At 45.0% G+C, this 15,743-nt stretch overlaps 1 protein-coding gene across 1 annotated transcript in view; it reads left to right on the forward strand.

The window, feature by feature from the left end:
* Window positions 1-15,743, forward strand: part of LOC139370814 (calcium channel, voltage-dependent, L type, alpha 1D subunit, a) — a 157,370-nt gene that overhangs the window by 57,375 nt on the left and 84,252 nt on the right. Inside the window, exons 4-8 of the mRNA XM_071110596.1 lie at window positions 524-663; window positions 4,028-4,233; window positions 12,468-12,620; window positions 12,750-12,946; window positions 13,398-13,501. Coding sequence (XP_070966697.1) covers window positions 524-663; window positions 4,028-4,233; window positions 12,468-12,620; window positions 12,750-12,946; window positions 13,398-13,501 — 800 coding nt within the window. The remainder of the gene's footprint in view (window positions 1-523; window positions 664-4,027; window positions 4,234-12,467; window positions 12,621-12,749; window positions 12,947-13,397; window positions 13,502-15,743) is intronic.

Consider the following 15,743-nt stretch of genomic DNA (forward strand, 5'->3'; position numbering starts at 1 on the left):
GATCTACCAACATGGCATTACAAAGAGATTGAGCTACTGAAATCTATGAATAACAGAGATCTACCAACATGGCATTTACAAAGAGATTGAGCTCTAGAGCAAACAAATGATGGGGTTTTTAAACCATGGGGAAGGAACTGTGATAGGGTAGGAAACAGGAGGAGGTGTTTCTTCTGATTGATGGGTTGATTGTTGACTGATTGGGGAGTGATGATTTTCAGCCTTTGAGGGGAGACGGAGCGAAAAGAAACACACACAGGATACACACACAGGATAATGGTATCCGTAACAGTGTGTGTGTGTGTGTGTGTGTGTGTGTGTGTGTGTGTGTGTGTGTGTGTGTGTGTTGATATTCTAATATTCTAATATGAATGGTCACTACTGTATAATAAATCATTAGTATGGCCCAACGCCCATAGCGACATATTGTTTTATTTTCCTCTCTCTCTCTCTCTCTCTCTCTCTCTCTCTCTCTCTCTCTCTCTCTCTCTCTCTCTCTCTCTCTCTCTCTCTCTCTCTGCAGGAAACGGTAGAACATGTCTTCCTCGTCATTTTCACTATCGAAACCTTTCTGAAGATTATCGCCTACGGTTTAGTGGCGCACCAGAACGCGTATGTGAGAAACGGATGGAACATGCTGGATTTTGTCATCGTCGTTGTCGGGTAGGTATCTCCAATCTTCCTTACTCTCCAGCCGCTTATTCAACTGTAATTCATCTGAAGGGCTACAGGGATTTTCGATAGTATGGACTTCCTCAGTTCTGATTGTGTTGTGAAGTACTTCATTAAATAGTCTTGGCGTAGGAGTGCTGATCTAGGATCAGGTCCCGCCTGTCCATTCATGATAATTTGCAAGGCAAATCTGATTCCAGAACAGTACTTATGCTCAGACACTGAGAAGCTTGATGAATACAGGCCCAGGGCATTTTTTGTGTTTCAGTTTAGGATTTGAATTTGAACTGCAGCTCCTCAATTGAGCCTGACTGTGTACTTGTTTGTGACAGTGGTTGAGTTGGTTCATTCCCGGGCCCTGGTCAAAAGTAGTACGCTCTTATATAGGGAATGGGGTGCCATTCCGGACGTGTTCACTGTCGGTGTACTAATATGGACGGACCCTCATCCACTTACAGTATATGACCCAGAAAAGACATCGAGGATAAATCACAACTTTACCACCACTGGAGTGACTCACCATCACGCCATGTTCCATCGCTCCTCTCCTACCCTCGCTTCCTTTTCTCTCTCATTCCATATTCTCCCTTTCTTTCTCCTCTCTTTCTCTCTCTCTCTCTCTCTCTCTCTCTCTCTCTCTCTCTCTCTCTCTCTCTCTCTCTCTCTCTCTCTCTCTCTCTCTCTCTCTCTCTCTCTCTCTCTCTCTCTCTCTTTCTCCTTTCCTCCTCTCTAGCTTTCTCTTCCTCTCCCACCCTCCTCTCTATCTCCCTCCCTCCCTCCCTCCCTCCCTCCCTCCCTCCCTCCCTCCCTCCCTCCCTCCCTATCTCTATCCCTCCCTATCTCCCTATCTCTCCCTCCCACCCTATTTCCCTGCCCCCCTCCCCATCTCCCCATCTCCCCATCTCCCCATCTCCCTCCCTCCCTCCCTCCCTCTCTCCTCTAATACACACACAGTCCAGTGGGTAGCTAGGTCAATTCTGTGCCTGTATGCGGCATGTGGGTTGATCTGTCATGCAGTCAGATGCAGAGAGATGCATCCTGCTAGGATGACTGACTGACTGACTACAGCACACGCATTGAAATCATCATAGAAACGGAACACTAAGATAAGCCCTGTCGATATCCAAATATAGACGTGTCAATATCCTCACAACTGAAATGGACACACTAAAATACTGCACGCAGGCCAAATGACTGCACAAAGTACACTACATGACCAAAAGTATGTGGTCATCTGCTCGACAAACATCTCTTTCCAAAATCATGGGCATTAATATGGAGTTGGTCCCCCTCTTTGCTGCTATAACAGCCTCCACTCTTCTGGGAAGGCTTTCCACTAGATGTTGGAACATTGCTGCCGGGACATGCTTCCAGTTAGCTATAAGAGCATTGGGCACTGATGTCGGGCGATTAGGCCTGGCTCGCAGTTTGCATTCTAATTCATCCCGAAGGTGTTCGATGGGGTTGAGGTCTGAGCTCTGTGCCGCACCGGTCTCGACAAACCATTTCTGTATGGACCTTCTTTGTGCATGGGGGAATTGTCAGGATGAAACAGGAAAGGGCCTTCCCCCAAACTGTTGCCACAAAGTTGGAAGTTGTATGCTGTAGCGTTAAGATTTCCCTTCACTGGAAGTAAGGGTCCTAGCCCGAACCATGAAAAACAGCCCCGGGCCATTATTCCTCCTCCACCAAACTTTACAGTTGGCGCTATGCTTTTGGGCAGGTAGCGTTCTCCTGGCATCCGCCAAACCCATATTCGTCATTCTGAATGCCAGATGGGGAAGCTAGATGCATCACTCCAGAGAACGCCTTTCTACTGCTCCAGAGTCCAATGGCAGTGAGCTTTACACCACTCCAGCCAACGTGATCTTAGGCTTGTGTGCGGCTACTTGGCCATGGAAACTCATTTCATGAAGCTCCCGACAAACAGTTCTTGTTATGACGTTGCTTCCAGAGGCAGTTTGGAACTCGGTAGTGAGTGTTGCAACTGAGGACAGTCGCGCTGTGAGCTTGTGTAGCCTACCACTTCACGGCTGAGCCGTTGTTGCTCCTATACAGCACTTACAGTTGACCGGGGCAGCTCTAGCAGGGCAGAAATTTGACAAACTAACTTGTTGGAGAGGTGGCATCCTATGACGGTGCCACGTTGAAAGTCGCTGAGGTCTTCAGTAAGGCCATTCTACTGCCAATGTTTGTCTATGGAGATTGCATGGCGGTGTACTCAATTTTATACACCTGTCAGCAACAGGTGTGGCTGAAATAGCCACTTATTTTTGAAGGGGAGTCCACATACCTTTGTATATATAGTGTATGTGATGTCAGATCAAATGATGGCTTCATTGGGATCTGTCATCATTGTCATCATTTTCAGATTTTCTTTTTAAGTGCTCTACAAGAAAATACAGTTACAGTATAATAAAAGGGGCTCAGCATATACATTTGGTATTCTATTCTGATGGTATTATTGTCATATGAACTGATGAGTGAGCCATCAAACACCCCAGTGAGAGGCCTGGCAACTCCATTCAGCCCATTGTGTGTGTGTGTGTGTTTGTGTTTGTGTGTGTGTGTGTGTGTGTGTGTGTGTGTGTGTGTGTGTGTGTGTGTGCGCAATTGTGTGTGCAATTGTGTGTGCAATTGTGTGTGCGTGCGTGTGAGTGTGCGTGTGTTTTTGTGTGTGTGAGTGTGAAAAAAAAAGATACGTGACCTAAATATATATTTATAGAATCTTTGAGAACTAACAATCATCGAAGCAAAAGCAAGACAGTCAGGGAGAATCGAACATTCCAAAACAATGAATTTAGCAATATTGATTTTGTTATTATGTTTGAGCAAAATAACATTTCATTAGCCATGGCAAAATGCATAGAATTGCAGGAAATTTGCTCCATAGCCGCGGGAAGAAGAGGTGCTGAGGGTTCTGCAGCACCCCCTGAAAAATCATTTGCAAACCGATTATTAGATTATCGATATTGCCATCTGTAGCACGGGCAAAAAATGATAATTTGTGCAGGGAAACTTTTTAACCAGCCCAACTGTACGTTTCTTTAGAGTCTATTGCATTGGTCTGGGCCCATATTTATAAAGTCTCGGAGTGGGACTGCTGATCTACTGAGTTTTGCCTTTTATTTCATAATGAATAAGATTGCATGAACATGGGGAACCTGATCCTATATCAGCACTCCTACTCCTACTCTGGGAGAGGAATATGGGCCCTGAATCCAATTGCTCCAGTCTTTTTAACATGTTCTCTCTCTTTCTGTAGTAATTCAGTGCCGTCCTGGAATGTTTGATCTGCAACATTCTCTTTCTGATGTGTTTCCTGTAGCATTTTTTCCCTGTTTTTTCTCCACAGGCTGTTCAGTGTTGTCCTGGAGCTTTTGACCAAAGACTCTGTTGAGACGAAGGAGGAAGCGGAGGCGGGTGCGGCTGCGGCGGCTGCGGCGGCAGCGCTCCACCCCTCCGCCCAAGGCCACGGGGGAAAGTCGGGCGGCTTCGACGTCAAAGCCCTCCGAGCCTTCCGTGTGCTGCGACCCCTACGCCTGGTCTCAGGAGTGCCCAGTGAGTTACTGTTATCTGACACAACACCAACCAGACCTAGGTTCAAATGCTGTTTGAGATCATTTCAAATACTTTATCTGGACTTGATTGAGCTTGCCTGACACCATGGAATAGAAAAAATTACAAGGAGTGCAAACCCCATCCATCTGGCACTCCAGGCAGGCTAATGTACATTTTAAATATTTCAAATAGTATGTTAACCTAGGTCTGACACGAACACAGTGTTGTTGTGAGTGCTGCCTGATCCCTCACCTTTGACCCCCATGATGAAACATGCACAGCAAACCTCCATTGACCTAGAGTATACAGGCTAACCTCTGAAAAAGGCACTACATAACACCACCCCAGTAAATAACACTGCGGCAAACTGTGACCTGATTTTCATTATTTCATTTGAGTCATTTAGCAGAGCGACTTACAGTAAGTGCATTCATCTTAAGATAACTAGGTGGGACAACCACCGATCAACAGTCACGTGTGCAGGGTTGCAGGTGTGATTGCATAGTACAGTTGAAATCTTAGGCTCCGAGCTCTAACATGCAGGACAAAGTGAAATAAAATAATGAAAATGGTGATTAAACAATAAAAATCGAAAGAGCACGATATACAGTGCCTTGCGAAAGTATTCGGTCCCCTTGAACTTTGCGACCTTTTGCCACATTTCAGGCTTCAAACATAAAGATATAAAACTGTATTTTTTTGTGAAGAATCAACAACAAGTGGGACACAATCATGAAGTGGAACGACATTTATTGGATATTTCAAACTTTTTTAACAAATCAAAAACTGAAAAATTGGGCGTGCAAAATTATTCAGTCCCTTTACATTCAGTGCAGCAAACTCTCTCCAGAAGTTCAGTGAGGATCTCTGAATGATCCAATGTTGACCTAAATGACTAATGATGATAAATACAATCCACCTGTGTGTAATCAAGTCTCCGTATAAATGCACCTGCACTGTGATAGTCTCAGAGGTCCGTTAAAAGCGCAGAGAGCATCATGAAGAACAAGGAACACACCAGGCAGGTCCGAGATACTGTTGTGAAGAAGTTTAAAGCCGGATTTGGATACAAAAAGATTTCCCAAGCTTTAAACATCCCAAGGAGCACTGTGCAAGTGATAATATTGAAATGGAAGGAGTATCAGACCACTGCAAATCTACCAAGACCTGGCCGTCCCTCTAAACTTTCAGCTCATACAAGGAGAAGACTGATCAGAGATGCAGCCAAGAGGCCCATGATCACTCTGGATGAACTGCAGAGATCTACAGCTGAGGTGGGAGACTCTGTCCATAGGACAACAATCAGTCGTATATTGCACAAATCTGGCCTTTATGGAAGAGTGGCAAGAAGAAAGCCATTTCTTAAAGATATCCATAAAAAGTGTTGTTTAAAGTTTGCCACACGCCACCTGGGAGACACACCAAACATGTGGAAGAAGGTGCTCGGGTCAGATGAAACCAAAATGGAACTTTTTGGCAACAATGCAAAACGTTATGTTTGGCGTAAAAGCAACACAGCTGAACACACCATCCCCACTGTCAAACATGGTGGTGGCAGCATCATGGTTTGGGCCTGCTTTTCTTCAGCAGGGACAGGGAAGATGGTTAAAATTGATGGGAAGATGGATGGAGCCAAATACAGGACCATTCTGGAAGAAAACCTGATGGAGTCTGCAAAAGACCTGAGACTGGGACGGAGATTTGTCTTCCAACAAGACAATGATCCAAAACATAAAGCAAAATCTACAATGGAATGGTTCAAAAATAAACATATCCAGGTGTTAGAATGGCCAAGTCAAAGTCCAGACCTGAATCCAATCGAGAATCTGTGGAAAGAACTGAAAACTGCTGTTCACAAATGCTCTCCATCCAACCTCAGAGCTCGAGCTGTTTTGCAAGGAGGAATGGGAAAAAATTTCAGTCTCTCGATGTGCAAAACTGATAGAGACATACCCCAAGCGACTTACAGCTGTAATCGCAGCAAAAGGTGGCGCTACAAAGTATTAACTTAAGGGGGCTGAATAATTTTGCACGCCCAATTTTTCAGTTTTTGATTTGTTAAAAAAGTTTGAAATATCCAATAAATGTCGTTCCACTTCATGATTGTGTCCCACTTGTTGTTGATTCTTCACAAAAAAATACAGTTTTATATATTTATGTTTGAAGCCTGAAATGTGGCAAAAGGTCGCAAAGTTCAAAGGGGCCGAATACTTTCGCAAGGCACTGTACATCATAACAACTGTAGCAGTGATGAATAAATACATTTCCATTGGGGTGGAGGCTGAGTAAAGACTGTTGAGGTGGTGAGGGGGAATGACCATAGGGGGAGCAGCATGACCATTGAGGTGGTGTGGGGACCAAGTGAAATAAAAACCATAAAATGATATATATAAACTCAGCAAAAAAAGAAGCGTCCTCTCACTGTCAACTGCGTTTATTTTCAGCAAACTTAAGATGTGTAAATATTTGTATGAACATAACAAGATTCAACAACTGAGACATAAACTGAACAAGTTCCACAGACATGTGACTAACATAAATGGAGTAATGTAAATGTAACATAAATGGAGTAATGTAAATTTCGGTGTTCCTCAAGGTTCCGTTTTAGGACCACTATTGTTTTCACTATATATTTTACCTCTTGGGGATGTTATTCGAAAACATAATGTTAACTTTCACTGCTATGCGGATGACACACAGCTGTACATTTCAATTAAACATGGTGAAGCCCCAAAATTGCCCTTGCTAGAAGAATGTGTTTCAGACATAAGGAAGTGGATGGCTGCAAACTTTCTACTTTTAAACTCGGACAAAACAGAGATGCTTGTTCTAGGTCCCAAGAAACAAAGAGATCTTCTGTTGAATCTGACAATTAATCTTAATGGTTGTACAGTCGTCTCAAATAAAACTGTGAAGGACCTCGGCGTTACTCTGGACCCTGATCTCTCTTTTGAAGAACATATCAAGACCATTTCAAGGACAGCTTTTTTCCATCTACGTAACATTTTAAAAATCAGAAACTTTCTGTCCAAAAATGATGCAGAAAAATTAATCCATGCTTTTGTCACTTCTAGGTTAGACTACTGCAATGCTCTACTTTCCGGCTATCCGGATAAAGCACTAAATAAACTTCAGTTAGTGCTAAATACGGCTGCTAGAATCCTGACTAGAACCAAAAAATGTGATCATATTACTCCAGTGCTAGCCTCTCTACACTGGCTTCCTGTCAAAGCAAGGGCTGATTTCAAGGTTTTGCTGCTAACCTACAAAGCATTACATGGGCTTGCTCCTACCTATCTCTCTGATTTGGTCCTGCCGTACATACCTACACGTACGCTACGGTCACAAGACGCAGGCCTCCTAATTGTCCCCAGAATTTCTAAGCAAACAGCTGGAGGCAGGGCTTTCTCTTATAGAGCTCCATCTTTATGGAACTGTCTGCCTACCCATGTCAGAGACGCAAACTCGGTCTCAACCTTTAAGTCTCTACTGAAGACTCATCTCTTCAGTGGGTCATATGATTGAGTGTAGTCTGGCCCAGGAGTGGGAGGGTGAACGGAAAGGCTCTGGAGCAACGAACCGCCCTTGCTGTCTCTGCCTGGCCGGTTCCCCTCTTTCCACTGGGATTCTCTGCCTCTAACCCTATTACAGGGGCTGAGTCACTGGCTTACTGGGGCTCTCTCATGCTGTCCCTGGAGGGGGTGCGTCACCTGAGTGGGTTGATTCACTGATGTGGTCATCCTGTCTGGGTTGGCGCCCCCCCCCCCCCTGGGTTGTGCTGTGGCGGAGGTCTTTGTGTGCTATACTCAGCCTTGTCTCAGGATGGTAAGTTGGTGGTTGAAGATATCCCTCTAGTGGTGTGGGGGCTGTGCTTTGGCAAAGTGGGTGGGGTTATATCCTTCCTGTTTGGCCCTGTCCGGGGGTGTCCTCGGAATGGGCCACAGTGTCTCCTGACCCCTCCTGTCTCAGCCTCCAGTATTTATGCTGCAGTAGTAGTTTATGTGTCGGGGGGCTAGGGTCAGTTTGTTATATCTGGAGTACTTCTCCTGTCCTATTCGGTGTCCTGTGTGAATTTAAGTGTGCGTTCTCTAATTCTCTCTTTCTCTCTCTCTGAGGACCTGAGCCCTAGGACCATGCCCCAGGACTACCTGACATGATGACTCCTTGCTGTCACCAGTCCACCTGGCCGTGCTGCTGCTCCAGTTTCTTTCAACTGTTCTGCCTTTTTATTATTCGACCATGCTGGTCATTTATGAACATTTGAACATCTTGGCCATGTTCTGTTATAATCTCCACCCGGCACAGCCAGAAGAGGACTGGCCATCCCACATATGCTCTCTCTAATTCTCTCTTTCTTTCTCTCTCTCGGAGGACCTGAGCCCTAGGACCATGCCCCAGGAATACCTGACATGATGACTCCTTGCTGTCCCCAGTCCACCTGACTGTGCTGCTGCTCCAGTTTCAACTGTTCTGCCTTATTATTATTCGACCATGCTGGTCATTTATGAACATTTGAACATCTTGACCATGTTCTGTTATAATCTCCACCCGGCACAGCCAGAAGAGGACTGGCCACCCCACATAGCCTGGTTCCTCTCTAGGTTTCTTCCTAGGTTTTGGCCTTTCTAGGGAGTTTTTCCTAGCCACCGTGCTTCTACACCTGCATTGCTTGCTGTTTGGGGTTTTAGGCTGGGTTTCTGTACAGCACTTTGAGATATCAGCTGATGTACGAAGGGCTATATAAATAAATTTGATTTGATTTGATTTGAGTAATGTGTTCCTGAACAAAGGGGGGGTCAAAATATAAAGTAACAGTCAATATCTGGTGTGGCCACCAGCTGCATTAAGTAGTACAGTGCATCTCCTCCTCGTGGACTGCACCAGATTTTCCAGTTCATGCTGTGAGATGTTACCCCACTCTTCCACCAAGGCACCTGCAAGTTCCCAGATATTTCTGGGGGGAATGGCCCTAGCCCTCACCTTCCGATCCAACAGGTCCCAGACATGCTCAATGAGACTGAGATCCTTGCTCTTCGCTGGCCATGGCAGAACACTGACATTCCTGTCTTGCAGGAAATCACGCACAGAATGAGCAGTATGGCTGATGGCAATGTCATGCTGGAGGGTTGTGTCAGGATGAGCCTGCAGGAAGGGTACCACATGAGGGTGGAGGATGTCTTCCCTGTAACGCACACCGTTGAGATTATCTGCAATGACAACAAGCTCAGTCCGATGATGCTGTGACACACCGCCCCAGACCATGACGGACCTTCCACCTCCAAATTGATCCTGCTCCAGAGTACAGGCCTCAGTGTAAACGCTCATTCCTTCAACGATAAAGGCAAATCCGACCATCACCCCTGGTGAGACAAAACCGTGACTCGTCAGTGAAGAGCACTTTTCGCCAGTCCTGTCTGGTCCAGCGACTGTGGGTTTGTGCCCACAGGCGACGTTGTTGCCGGTGATGTCTGGTGAGGACCTGCCTTAGAACAGGCCTTCAAGCCCTCAGTCCAGCCTCTCTCAGCTTATTGCAGACAGTCTGAGCACTGATGGAGGGATTGTGCGTTCCTGGTGTAACTCGGGCAGTTGTTGTTGACATCCTGTACCTGTCCCGCAGGTGTGATGTTCGGATGTATCAATTCTGTGCAGGGGTTGTTACACGTGGTCTGCCACTGTGAGGATGATCAGCTGTCCGTCCTGTCTCCCTGTAGCGCTGTCTTTGGCTTCTCACAGTACGGACATTGCAATTTATTGTCCTGGCCACATCTGCAGTCCTCATGCCTCCTTGCAGCATGCCTAAGGCACATTCACGCAGATGAGCAGGGACCCTTGGCATCTTTCTTCTGGTGTTTTTCAGAGTCAGTAGAAAGGCCTCTTTAGTGTTCTAAGTTTTCATAACTGTGACCTTAATTGCCTACTGTCTGTAAGTTGTTAATGTCTTAATGACTGTTCCACAGGTGCATGTTCATTAATTGTTTATGGTTCATTGAACAAGCATGGGAAACAGTGTTTAAACATTTTACAATGAAGATCTGTGAAGTTATTTGGATTTCCATGAATAATTTTTGAAAGACAGGGTCCTGAAAAAGGGACATTTATTTTATATACTGTATATATACATATTAACAACTGCAAGTTATGAATGTCGTTGGGATGGGGGCAGAGTAAAAGTAAGTTTGGGGGGGACGGTAAGTGACCGTTGAGGGGGTGTGGGGGATAAATGTCCATAGGTGGAGTATCAGGTTGGAGCAGATAACTGACTAGTGGTGGTTGTTCAGCAGCCTGATGGTCTGAGGGTAGAAATGATTGGCCTGTCTTCCAGTTTTTGCCATGATGCTCCTGTACTGCCTGATTGTTAATCAGGCCTACTATTGTTGTGCCGTCAGCGAACTACAGGAGGGGACGGAGGACGCACCCCTGTGGACACACCCGTGTTGAGAATCAGTGTCGAGGAGGAATTGTTGCCTACCTTTTTTTCTCAACCTTCCCTCTCTGCACCTTCACGTTGTCTTGAGATAAAGGTGATAGGTTTGATCAATGTGTGTTCCAGTGGGTTCTATTCCTGCATACACATCACGAACATCTTAACTAGGGCTGGGAATTGTCAGGTACCTCACAATAGGATATTTTCACCGTACTTGTGTGCTGATACGATATGTATTGCAATCCTATATCTATCACAATTCGATATATATATTGCGATTCTATACTGCAGTGATGGTTTAACCCGGTAAAAATCTATTTAACCTCATGAAACACGTTCTCAGGCATTGCTTTACCATCTTTATTTATACTTTATTTCACCCCAATTTTGTGGTATCCAATTGGTAGTTACAGTCTTGTCTCATCACTGCAACTCCAGTACGGACTCGGGAGAGGCGAAGGTCGAGAGCCATGCGTCCTCCGAAACACAACCCAACCAAGCCGCTCTGCGGGGTAACACTGTACACCTGTTGATGGTGTCAGCGTGCACTGCGCCCAGCCCGCCACAGGAATCCCTGCCGTCCAAACCTTCCCCTAATCCGGATGACGCTGGGCCAATTGTGCGCCGCCCCATGGGTCTCCCGGTCGCGGCTGGCTGCGACAGAGCCTGGACTCGAACCCAGAATCTCTAGTGGCACAGCTAGCACTGCTTTGCAGTGCCTTAGACTACTGCGCCACCTGGGAGGTATTGCTCCACCGTTTAACATAAATGTCCTTACTTAATGTAGTAAGAAGCAACCGACGTGTTATCAGGAGGCATACTCTTAACGATGGTCAGGCACAAGTATTGTTGGGGTAGCACCAGATGAAGTATTACCTGCATTTGGTTCCTATTTCCTGGGTCAATCCTTAAGAAATATAGATCTGCTCAAAACACGTTGGTATACTTACTAGGTATAGGATGATAAATAACAGAGTTTTGGCACAGGTACATCCAACTAGCACTAGTTAACGTTAACAACCAAGCAATTTTTTACAAATCTAGACTTGGGGTCACAGTATTTTTAAAATATATTTGTTTACACTGTTTGGATAAACGTGACCCCCCAAAAATGCTTAGCCTGCCCGCCCAAGGATTACAATAGCAGGAAAATCCTAGTTATTTCCGAAATGCTATATACAGTCTTTCATAAGATAAAATTCTTGATTATTCATGCGTGTGCAATATATTACTATTTTCAGAGTTTTCATTCATATATTTTAAATGTGTATGAGTATTATTATTAGAAGTGACGCTATATATCCAATGTTTAGCTGGAATGGAATATTTGTGTCCTATCTATTTGACTGTGATATGTGGTTGTCTCACCTAGCTATCTTAAGATGAATGCACTTACTGTATGTCTCTCTGGATAAGAGCATCTGCTAAATGACAAATGTCAAATGTAAATGTTTTACGCGCAGATCTCATGTTGCATATTATTGTAGAAACGGAATCATTTCAAACCCTGATTACATTGGGATACGATCACATATGCCTCTATTTATGCGTGGCAATACTTGGGAAATGATTTTTACGTCCAAGAAGTTAAACATTTATAATAATAATAATTAAAGTAATGGTAAAGACAGGAGACGCGAGGTGAGACTCGTTACCCCCGTCACCAGGGAGATATGTGGTCTGGATTCAAGAGCGTTTACTAATCGACCTTGACTCAAATTCAACCACACACAGTATTATTCTAACACACGCACGCACAAACACCTAGCTATGTCGTCCTTCTCTAACACAAATGTTTGACTCTCTGTAGGTTTACAGGTTGTGTTGAACTCCATTATTAAAGCCATGGTTCCTCTCCTCCACATCGCCCTGCTGGTCCTGTTTGTCATCATCATCTACGCCATCATCGGCCTTGAGCTCTTCATTGGTAAAATGCACGCTACCTGCTTCTTCCCCAGCACAGGTAAGAGCGTGTGTGCGTGCGTACGTGCTTGCGTGCATCTTACCATCTGTGTGTGTGTACATGGCTATTGCATTTGTGGTTTCAGTCTCTCTCTTTCCGGCTGCCCCCCCCCCCCCCCTCTCTTTGTAGGCATGATAGCGGAGGACGAGCCGGCTCCATGTGCGATCTCAGGGCACGGGCGCCAGTGTCCCATCAATGGCACCGAGTGCAGGGAGGGCTGGCACGGCCCCAACGACGGCATCACCAACTTTGACAACTTCCTGTTCGCCATGCTGACCGTGTTCCAGTGTATCACCATGGAAGGCTGGACGGACGTGCTCTACTGGGTGAGGGTCTCCGTCATAGAGATCATATCAAATCAAATTGCGTTTGTCACATGCGGCCGAATACAACAGGTGCGGTGGACCTTACAGTGAAATGCTGACTTACAAGTTCTTTCCCAACGATGCAGTTGAATTCTTTTCAAATCGTATGTGCCCTCTGCACTCCCCGCGTGGTCTCCGTTTGAACTTTGACCCGCTCACTCCCTCTGAGAGCTGATGTGTCAGAAGATTACTCATTAGGCCTGGATGTGACTGACATTCAAATGATTAAAGGTTCAGTCAAGACTTTCTCTATATATCGGAGTCCCAGAACCTTCCCTCGCTTTTTTTTCTCTACCTCTGACTATCCACGTTATTCTCTTTCTCTTCCTCCCCTCTTTCTTCTTCTTCTTCTTCTTCTTCTTCTTCTTCTTCTTCTTTCCCCATCTCTCTCTGGTGACGGATGCTCCTCCAGATGAATGATGCTATGGGTCTAGAGCTTCCATGGGTCTACTTTGTATCTCTGGTCATCTTCGGCTCCTTCTTTGTTCTGAACCTGGTTCTGGGAGTGTTGAGCGGGTAAGACACCTCTGTCTCTCTCTCTCTCTCTCTCTCTCTCTCTCTCGCTCTCTCTCTCTCTCTCTACGCCTGTCTTTCTGTTAACCTGCTACTCTGGCCACATACAGGTCTGTCTGTCTGTCTGTCTGTCTGTCTGTCTGTCTGTCTGTCTGTCTGTCTCTTTCTCTCTACGTCTTTCTGTACGTGTGTCTGTCTTTCTTTCTTTCTCTATGTCTGTGTCTTTCTGTACGTGTCTGTCTGTCTGTCTTTCTTTCTTTCTCTATGTCTGTGTCTTTCTCTCTACGTCTTTCTGTACGTGTCTGTCTGTCTGTCTTTCTCTCTACGTCTGTCTGTCTGGTAACCTGCTGCTTTGGGCCCACCGTCTTCTTTGTTAGTCGAATCATTCTGGGCTCCTTTTTCATGCTTAATCTTGTGCTTGGTGTGCTGAGTGGGTAATCGGCTGAGGGTGCTGTGTGCTCTGCAGTGTGTGTGTTTGTGTGCGCTGTGTACAGTGCGTGTGCTATGCCGGGTGAGACAAGCGAAAGACCATGGAGTGGCTTGCTTTGTATGGTGTTGGGGAATGGTGAGAAAGTCTCCGGGAGACAGATAACAGGTACGGCGATACTCAGTCACTGGTAATACAACACAATTTAAATCAGACTGATGCTGTTTCACTGCCCTGGCCACCACAAGCATAACCTTTGTTGACCTCTCATTCGTTTTGCATTGCGTTTCCTCGCTACGGCAACCGACAGCGAAGGGAGCCGTTACCCCCACCCACCCCAACCCCCGTCATCTCCACTACCACCCAAACTCCCGAGAGAGGAAAAGAATCTCATTCCTCGCCCTTCACTAAGCTCTCTCGCTCCAGTATCTACTGCCGCTTCCATTCCCCTGCAGTGGGGGAGGAAGCGTGTTAGTGGGGGTGAGGTGTTAGTTTATAATACTCGCTAGTCTATGGCCAGCAGCACTCAGAGGATGCGTGCTCTTTCTTAGAGGGTTCCGTTGGTGGTTGGCAATGTTCCTGGGTTATGACCCCTTCTCTCTGTTAAGCCATATACTTTTTTTTTTTTAAACGCTGTGAATCATTTTTTGGGAAGTGTGAAGTTTTGCTTGAGGTGTAGACTAGTGGCGGATCAAGTTAAGAGAAAATTACAGTGGAGTGTGACGTATAGTAATTGTCGATGATTATAGGCATTCGTATGTCATACTGTAATATGTTATGAATGGGACTGATTATTCAAGTAGCAAATTACGTCGGAACAAGACCCGCTGGGCAAAACAGAACAGCTAAAATGACCGTTTGTTTTTACAAATTGACGTATCAATTTCCAATGTATACAATAATTGTGACGTGGACGTGTTATATTCACATTCATTGCATGTTATATCCTCTCCCGCTAAAACCTTTTGGCTTCCAGAAAGATCTATCGTGAGTATTTAGCAGGCCTTTGCAAACACATGCCTCTGGGAACATTCTGAGAACCAACATTTTTAAAATATGTTTTTATTGAAACTTTATTTAACTAGGCAAGTCAGTTAAGAATACATTCTTATTTTTTACAATGACGGCCTACTCCGGGTGCTTATTTTAGTGTCCATAAAAACGAGAAAAAATAAATAATAATCTGAATAATAATAAAAAACATAAAGAATAAATTATCTGTTTAAACGATAAGACAAAAATAATACAATTACATGTGACCATAAAAATGAAAAATTTAAATAATAATAATAATAATTAAACAAATAAAATGTATTTTTAAAATTGTTTAAACCATTTTTTTAAAAATCATACAAATACATGTGCATTTGAAATGCATATATGGCCCTGCGTATGACTGCTAGGGGGCAATGCAGTTTAATCTACCGTAGTCATGGTTACCAGATATCCCACCCTACCCCACCCACTCAGCAACGATGGTAGTTAATGCCGTTTTTAGGTTCTCTGCTGTGTTTCTATCCTCCATGCTCTCAGTGGTCAGTACATGGTACTTCATGTACCACTCCTCATCAATGTGATGGCTCGTTGCAATGATGCATGACTGTATATTCATAGAGGTCCAACCATCTGTTGTTAACACCACTGTATGGGCCATTGGAGAGCTCGCGCTTTGTACTTGCAGAGCAATCATTGTACACTTTCTCCGTCCGTGCCGTCACTTTCTTTTCCCGACATGGCATCTTGTAGTCTGGTTCCAGATATGCCATCAGGGCATTGAAGCCGGCATCCTCTACCATTGACAATGGCTGCATATCAACT

This window comes from Oncorhynchus clarkii, chromosome 17 (assembly GCF_045791955.1).
Source record: "Oncorhynchus clarkii lewisi isolate Uvic-CL-2024 chromosome 17, UVic_Ocla_1.0, whole genome shotgun sequence".
Lineage (NCBI taxonomy): Eukaryota > Metazoa > Chordata > Actinopteri > Salmoniformes > Salmonidae > Oncorhynchus > Oncorhynchus clarkii.